Source organism: Etheostoma spectabile, unplaced genomic scaffold, assembly GCF_008692095.1.
Source record: "Etheostoma spectabile isolate EspeVRDwgs_2016 unplaced genomic scaffold, UIUC_Espe_1.0 scaffold00018004, whole genome shotgun sequence".
Lineage (NCBI taxonomy): Eukaryota > Metazoa > Chordata > Actinopteri > Perciformes > Percidae > Etheostoma > Etheostoma spectabile.
The window spans coordinates 1-8,864 of NW_022604166.1; the positions used below are offsets into that span (position 1 = coordinate 1).

The 8,864-nt window shown below is 48.1% G+C and overlaps 1 protein-coding gene across 1 annotated transcript; it reads left to right on the forward strand.

The window, feature by feature from the left end:
* The first annotated feature begins 3,590 nt into the window (after positions 1 to 3,590).
* Positions 3,591 to 6,542, forward strand: LOC116679551 (leucine-rich repeat neuronal protein 3). Its single transcript, XM_032509215.1, has one exon. It carries the CDS (start codon positions 3,947 to 3,949, stop codon positions 6,026 to 6,028), a length of 2,082 nt encoding a protein of 693 aa, XP_032365106.1. The 5' UTR covers positions 3,591 to 3,946; the 3' UTR covers positions 6,029 to 6,542.
* Positions 6,543 to 8,864: the final 2,322 nt, after the last annotated feature.

Here is an 8,864-nt window from a genome sequence, read left to right on the forward strand (position 1 = left end):
GGTAGATGTGAGCGCTGAATAAAACATGGCGGAGTGGGACCACTTTATGAGACACATTAGGACGCCAGCACCCCCCCCCCCCCCCCCGCTTTCTCGCCGCTGTGTGAGGGAGCCATACATATTTAACTTTCTGAGGCGGGTTACAGACATTTCACAGAATGTCAATACTCAGCACTTAAAAGAGAGAAAAAAGAGGGAGGGATGGCAGTGCTGCCGGGTTAAAGAGAGCAGCGGGGGGGGGGGGGGGGGGGGGGGGGGGGAGGAGGAGAGAGGGAGGGAGGGGGGGGGGAGGGAGTTGGAGGGGGAAGGGGGGGGGAGGGAGGGAGGGAGGTTGTGGTACATTAGGCAGCCAGGGGTGTCTTTCCTCCCTGCAGCCGATCCTGGGACTGCTCGTCTAAACCTGCACAAACACACAATATGTTCTAGTCTTCTCTCCTTTGACTGTCAATAGAAGCCTCCTTCCTTCCTTCCTTCCTTCCTTCCTTCCTTCCTTTCTTCCTCCCTTCCTCCACTCCTTCCTTCCTGCTTCCTTCTTTTCTTTCATTTCCTTCCCAACGTCCTTTCTTATGTCTTCTTTCCTCCATTTTTCACCCTTCCTTATTTATTCTTTACTTTCCTTCCTATCCTGCCTTCCTTCCTTCTTCTTTCCATCCTTCCATCCCTCCATTTCCTTCCTTTCCTTTCCTATCCTGAATATCTTTGAGTTGTGGACAAAACGACATCTGATGATGTCATCTTGGGCTTTTTAGAGACCAGACAACTAATCCATTCATCCAGGAAATAATCCACAATGAAATGTACCTTAAATACTTGTGTGTGTTTGTAAGATACGTGTGTGTTTATGTTGTGTGTGTGTGTGTGTGTCTGTGTGAGTGTGTGTACTGTGTGTGTGTGAGAGTGTGTGTATACCTGTGTGTGGGTGTATGTTTGTGTGAATGTATGTGTGAATATACCTGTGTGTGTGTGTGTGTGTGTATGTGCGTGTTTGTGTGTGTGTATGTGTGTGTACATATGTGAAAGTGTGAGTGAGTATACCTGTGTGTGTGTGTGTGTGTGTGTGTGTGAGTATACGTGTGTGTTTATTGTGTGTGTGTGTGTACGTGTGAGTGTGTGTGTACGTGTGTGTGTGTGTGTGTGTGTGTGTACGTGTGAGTGTGTGTGTACGTGTGAGTGTGTGTGTACCTGTTTGTGTGACGTGCATTAAGGGGAAATGAGGGAAGTCACTTAGTGTTAAGTAATAACAGAGCAGGAGAAATGTCTCCTGAGACACGCTGCCAACCTCCAGCGAAACCTCCACCATCAAACACCCATTTAACCCCCCCCCCGGTTCCCCCCCCCCCCCCCCATCATTAGCATACGAAGCTGATGCCTAAATACACAAAACGTTGTTGTTTCATCTGCGTGGAAAAGCCATTACATCACGCCGCGGCCTGCTCCTCTTTCTGGGAGACGGATGCCTACGAGGACTTTAAATGAGTTGCGCAAGAGCCGAACAAAGACATGGAGGCATGACTGCAGACGGGGGGGGGGGCACATAAGGATGATAAGATGCTAATATGAAGGGAAAGAGAATATCTCCTAATTAGATGTTGAATGGACAGATTGGGTTGTCCTGACGTTGTCACACAGCAGATTGGATGAGAGTGTGTGGTGTTTCACACAGATGGAGAGGAGAGAAGGAGAGGGAGGGAGCGGGAGAGAGAGGGAGAGAAAGAGAGAGGGAGAGGGAGGGAGCGGGAGAGAGAGGGAGATAGAGAGAAAGATGTCGTGGAATATTTTTAACACAAGAAAACGTTTTAACTTTTAAATGGAAAACGCTCCATTACACGTGTTACATTCACAACATCACGACCCCAACAGAACTCAGCAAAGATAGTTCCTGCTCGGGCTTTAACTTCTGGATAATTAAGAAAGAGAGAGAGAGAGAGAGAGAGAGAGAGGGGAGAGAGAGAGAGAGAGAGAGAGAGAGGGAGGGAGAGAGAGAGAGATGTCCAGAAGCGTTGCCATAAACCAGCTATAATGTATGCATGAAGTGTCATATCTCGTCCTCCTCAGCCGCCGGCAGCTGCACACGTTCCCGACGGCTTCATCTGCTGTCGCATGCTCAGCTGTGGCTTCTGCACTCAAGGTCACAGATGAATCAAAACATCAATATGTGCAGTAGACGTGGGCGAAGCCGGCTGCAGACGTGTCACCTGTACCAACAACACAGCGTCAGCACCGCAGGACTCATGCAAAGAGCAGCGCAGGCGTCTGAGAACAGGAGCCGCGAAGAGCTCGTTACACAGATTTCTCCTCGAGGTTGTATGTATCATCTGTGGCAAACTGTCGACTTGTTGTTGTTTGTGTGTGTGTGTGTGTGTGTGTGTGTGTGTGTGTGTGTGTGTGTGTGTGTGTGGGGGGGGGGGGGGGGGTGAGATGTTCACACAGGTGCATTGTTCACAACAGAGGAGAGATTCAGGGGCTGGTGGAGCTGGTTAATTACAACACAGGGAAAAGGAAATGGGGACTTAATGGGGACCTGCAATGTTTTGACTGGATCATTAAAACTGTTTTGCTTCTGGGGCCCCAATGTTTTACCTTGAATGATTATAATTTTGATGGGGTGGGTGGGGGGGGGGGGGGGGGGCTTCTGGAGCATCAGCCCCAAAAGGTTTTTTTCTCAAAACCCCTGAGGGTTTTAGAATAATTTCCACTTAGTGTCATTTGACCCCCGTCTCTCTGACCGGCCAATCAGCGGAGCAGCTTTACCAGAGGGAGAGCTGGGACTTCTCCCGGTGGCCGGTGGTGTTTTGAGGTTGCGGGGGCCGGTCTGATAATAGTTCTACATGTTATGCAAGCTCTTAGCAACACCATCCGTCGGCCCCTGCCCGCCCCCCCCGGTCTCACTGTGCAGCCTCTGCCCAACCCATACAACATATGTAGGAAATATGGGCCATCAGTGAGCGACCCCTCCCCTGAATGGCATAGCACTCCTCAGCCTGTGGCGTAAATTGGACGCCGTTGAACACCTCTTTTTTTTGTCTTCCTCCTCTCTTTAGGAGGCCGGAGTAAAAAATGATGGAATGATAAAGGATAATAAAAAAGGTACAAAACACGATGTAGAAGAAGCAAAAACAATGAAAAAAGCAACAGAAACGACAGAACAAGGTTGCTGCAACTCTCATGTTTTCCCAAATAATAGAGATTTTAAGGCATTCCGTTATCAAAATAGTTTATATAGCTGTTGTGAATGAATCAGCCCCCCTCCCCCCCCGCCAGGTTTGAGCTGAGCCCCCAAGGTTTAAAACATCTGTCTTGTCTCTGCTTTTGAGCAATCATCTCAGAGCTCCATCTTTTCTAGGACACTTTTATTTTACTGCTTTCAGAAAAAAAGCTTCTTCCGCTCTACAAAGACACCCACAGAGACACAAACGGACCTTTTTTGTTTCAAACCAGCCAAATAATATACATAAGGTCAAGTTAATCATCATTTACACGTTCGGTGGTGAGAGCAAAGCAATAAAAATCCATGAGGCTGAAAAGGGCCTTAATAAGTCTCAATATTCCCAAATGTCAATATGTCTTCATGTCTCATCTTACACTGGCCTTTTTTCTCTCCCGTCTCCCCAGATGGAAACCGACACCGGTGACAGCGACGGAGGATAACAACGATGGAAGGCAGAGCGATTCATCTCAAGCCGAAGCCACAGCATTCCTGAAGTTATACCTCCACCTTGACACATCGCAGCGTGCACGACAACCCGGCCCGGGCCGAGCTGAACGGTCGCCTCTCTCGTCGACAGCCGAAAGACAACAGGAGCCAAAGCTTCGGGGACCAGGCGTCAGCAGAAATCCACTCTGTCTCGCTCGCGGTAACAAATGAGCCTTTATTTGTGAAGTTAAAAAGTGCTAACAGCCGACTCCATAAGGGCCAATTACTGGCTGACGGGAAGACGGGGCCAAGATGAAGCAGACGGCCGTTGTGGCTTGTTTGCTGGCTGAGCTGTCTCTGGCTGCTTTTGCTCTGGTCTCTCAGGGGGACGCCCATTGCCCTGCATTGTGTCGATGTGAGCTACGACCCTGGTTCTCTCCCAGCTCCGTTTACACCGAGGCTTCCACCGTGGACTGTAATGATTTGGGCCTCTCGCTGATACCGGAGAGACTCCCCTCGGAAACAGAGGTGCTGCTGCTACAGACGAACAACATTGCTAATGCGGAGAAGACTTTGGACTACTTGGACAACATCGTTGAAATCGATTTGTCTCAGAACAACATTTCTTCGCTGGGCAATGTCTGTCTGGGGTCCCTTCCCCAGCTCCTGTCACTCCACATGGAGGAGAACTGGATCCAGGAGCTATCGGACCGCTGCCTCGCCTCCTTTCCCAACCTCCAGGAGTTTTACGTTAACCACAACCTGATTTTCTCCATCGCCCCCGGAGCTTTCCAGGGCCTGAACAGGCTGCTGAGGCTCCATCTCAACTCCAATCGACTGACGAGTGTCAACAGCAAGTGGTTCGAGCATCTCCCCAGCCTGGAGATCTTGATGCTGGGAGAAAACCCCATCGTCGAGCTGTCGGACATGAACTTCAAACCCCTGGGGAACCTACGAAGCCTCGTGCTGGCCAAGATGAATTTGACGGAAATGCCGGACAATGCTTTTTTTGGTCTTGATAATTTGGAGAGCATCTCATTTTTTGACAACCTGCTCAATCGAGTCCCCCACGTGGCTCTGACTCGAGTCCAGTACCTGAAGTTCCTGGATTTGAATAAGAACCCGATCGAGAGGATTCAAAGAGGTGATTTCATGGACATGATGCATCTCAAGGAGCTCGGCATCAACAGCATGCCTGAGCTTGTGTCAATCGACAGTTTTGCCCTCAACAACTTGCCCGAGCTGACAAAAATCGAGGCCACAAACAATCCCCGGCTGTCCTACATCCACCCAAGGGCCTTCCACAAGCTTCCCAGTCTCGAGACTCTGATGCTGAACAGCAACGCTCTGAGCGCGATCCACCGCAGCACCGTGGAGTCCCTGCCCAACCTGCGGGAGGTCAGTCTGCACAGCAATCCCATCCGCTGCGACTGCGTCATCCGCTGGGTCAACATGAACCGGACCACGGTTCGGTTTATGGAGCCTGACTCTCTGTACTGCGTCGAGCCTCCGGAGTACCAAGGCCAGCACGTCCTACAGGTGCACTTCAGGGAGATGACAGAGACCTGCCTTCCCCTGATCTCCCCCGAGAGTCTCCCGGAGCGCGTCGAAGTCAGTAAAGGGAGGTCAGTGTCACTGCACTGTCGGGCGTTTGGAGAACCGGAGCCTCAGATTATCTGGGTGACACCATGTGGCAACAGGATCCTACCTGGGAGTGTGTCTAATAAGCACTACATGCACCCTGAGGGAAGCTTAGATCTCTACGATGCCACGGAGCAGGAAGCGGGCTCCTACACCTGCATCGCCCACAATCTCGTCGGGGCAGTCATCAAGTCGGTGATGGTTGCGGTGGACGGACACATCACCCAGCCTTCAAATCAACCTCTACATGTTTATATCACATCTATCCAGTCTCATTCTGTACGGGTTTCCTGGGAGAGTGCAGGGGGTTTGGTATCGCGACTACATTGGGGCAGCAGCCTCTCGATGCCGTTCTCAGCCAGGCTCCCCACTGATGTCAGAGAGTACCACATCAAGCAGCTGAAGCCTTCCACTCGCTACCAGGTCTGCGTTGCTGTCATTGCAGAACAGTCTGGATACAGTAGGGACTGTGTCAACGTGACCACAAAGGGGGCTCCGATCCTAACGGGTAAAACTGAGAACTGGGACAGTGTGGTGATGGCTGCCTGCGCTGTGCTTTTCATTGTGGTTGCCGTGGCTTGCTCCGTCATCTACACGTCTCTGTGCAGCCAAGTGTTTTACAGGAAACTGATAGCTGATACCATTCCCAGCACTCACTCCTTGGCCTCTCCTCCTTCTGATTTCCTGGAATCAGGCGTGTGTGGGATCAAGGTGAGGGCCACGGTAATAGACTTACCGGACGACGCCGTGTAACAAACGTCCTTGTCTGTGAAAGCACTTTGGGATTAAGTGAAGATGAAGAGTGATGGACACTGGACAATGTGATTTATGGACTCTCTTTTCAGGACTTTTGATGGGACACTTTGCACAGGAACTCAGCTGGGAGGCATCAGAGCAGAGATGCTAATGCAGAGATGACATGATCAGCTAAAAGCAGGGACGATTTTGTATTTCAAACATTATACCAAGCTTAATCAGGCCGATATCTTGACTATAATCTACATGGCTACTGGTCATTCATGCAGTGCAACCGGAATAAAGCACAGCACGGGGATTTCTGTATTCAATACGTTGTTGAGACTGCTTTGATGTCTGCAAAAAGCATTTTCTTTGCTGTTACATTAAACGTTGCCAAGCCGAGATAGTTTATAACGGAGGAGGAGAAAAAAAAAAATATTGTTAGTTTGGTGTACAATTAAATCGACTATAATGTAAACAATTTTATGAACAAATACATTTTTCATTAAACCTGTGTGGTGTCTTATAAGTGCAATCTTTTCTTGTTAAATTTAAAACACTTTCTATGGCAAAACATGCCCTTTAACCCTCCTGTTGACCCATTCACGAAAACTTTCTATATCAGAACTATGATAATAGAAAGTGACAAAACCCCCCATCAAAAACATCCAAAAACTTGGAAAAAAAACACTGGAAAAAAAGCAACAAAAAACTTGACAATGACTTTGAAAAGTGACGAAAACATAATTGAAAAAACACCCAAAAAGTGACAAAAGAAGTTGAATAAAATTGACAAAAACGTTGAGAAAAGTGTAGAAAAAGAACAACAAAATGTTGAAATTTCCACCCAGAAAACCACCGAGTTGCAGGTCGACGGGGACGACAACACGAGGGTTAAAATATGTCTTTTGCCACAAAAACAAACTGTTGTTGTCTTTGAAATGAAAAGCACTAATTGTTGTGGATGAGGCTGATAAATCATGTTGTGTCCCGGTCCGGATCCCACAGCAGCAGAGTGTGAGATCTGCTGTGGACCGACCCGATCCCAGTTCTAACACTGTCAGGGAAATGCAATGCAATCTCAAACTGTTTGTTTTTGTGTGTGTGTGTGTGTGTGTGTGTCTATGTATGTGTGTGTGTGTGCGTGTGTGTGACGAGCGAGGACATCGGCGAACCCACTGACTTTGAATCGCATTATATTCCCTTTCATTAAAAATCCAATATGGATTCCCAACAGAAGCCTCGCCGTGGTGATGAATCGGCATCACGCGCAAACTGATGGGAGGCATTTATCAGCGGGACTCAGTCGTAGATCAGCCTGGTTCCAGCTCCTCTGGACAGAGCTTTTAGAGCGCGGCCATTTGTCACCGCCACAGGAGTTAAAATACGACCCATTAGAGGCGGGTAGTGAACAGGTCAGCAAGAAACGCGGGCGCCCGGGCCGTCGTCTTCCCCGTGTGACCCTGGAGAGACGCCGCCGCCGTCGCAGGAACAGCTCAGCAACTATCGGGCTCGTTTGTTAAGCGCCTCGCATCAAGGGCCGGGGGGGGGGGGGGGGGGGGGGGAGATAAATGGACCACGAAACCAGGACAAAGTAGTTTCAGTCCCAAACAGGACAGAGGACGACAGCCTCACAGAGCTGATGTTACAGATGTGCTCCCTCCCGTAGGAGATAACCCCGGCCCGGGTTCAGTAGAGAGTCTCGTACGGTGATGAGTACTCGGGGTATGTAGGAGAGCAGCTGCAGAGAGAGGACGGATTATTTAAAGGAGATGACAGGTCGTGCTACAGGAGAGGATTATTCAACTCTGGTTCATCCCAGCTAGTGAAAGGATGGGTTAATGTGTAATGCTCAAAACAAAACAAAATCTTGTTTGCTTTCAAATTCTGCCAAAAAGGAAAAATTAAAAGCCAATACCCAACCAAAACTATTAGGGGCATGTATGCAATAAGTTGTGGTAGATCCAGAGGGGGGGGGGGTCTCGGACAGAATTAGCTTTCCCCGTAGCATCCACACCAACCAATATTATCGCTATATTATCGTCCGATATTAGGTATTTCCCAATCTATCGGTATCTGCACTTATAATGGACGATAAAAAAATAAAACAATTCAGTCAATTTTTTATTATTTTGTTCAATACTCATTCATCCGAATCATTTATAATGACAAATCAATGATTCTAATGAATGAATATTTAAGAAAAAAAAAGCAGACAGTCAGCCATGTTACCACGCTGTTGGTGCTCTGCACCGGCAGAGTTAACGCAAAATAACAAAAATTATCCAAATATGATCCCAAGCTCAAACTGACGTGAATATTTAGAGTTTACCTCTTATAGTGCAAAAATACAATAAGAAAACTCACAGACATATCAGTGGGTCTGGGCCAATCTTCCCAGTAGTTAGTGGACTAGTTTCACACTGTTTCCATCCACACGTTTTTATCCGAATTAAGTGAAGTTGATTGAAAAATTCCTCATGGAAACAGTAAAATTCGATGTAACTTCATGAATATCAAAGGAAACACGTTCGTCTCATCTGATTTTCTCTTGATGATATTCTTCTTATGTGATATACGCTGATGGAAACCACCCAACAACAACCCAACAACAACCCCAAAACAACCCAACAACAACCCCAAAACAACCCAACAACAACCCCAAAACAACCCAACAATAACCCCAAAACAACCCAACAACAACAACACAACAACAACAACAACAACACAAACAACAACCCAAAAACAACCCAACAACAACCCCAAAAGAACCCAACAACCCTACAACCACAACCCCAAAACAACCCCACACCACCCAAGTACAACAACCCTACAACAACCCAACGACAAC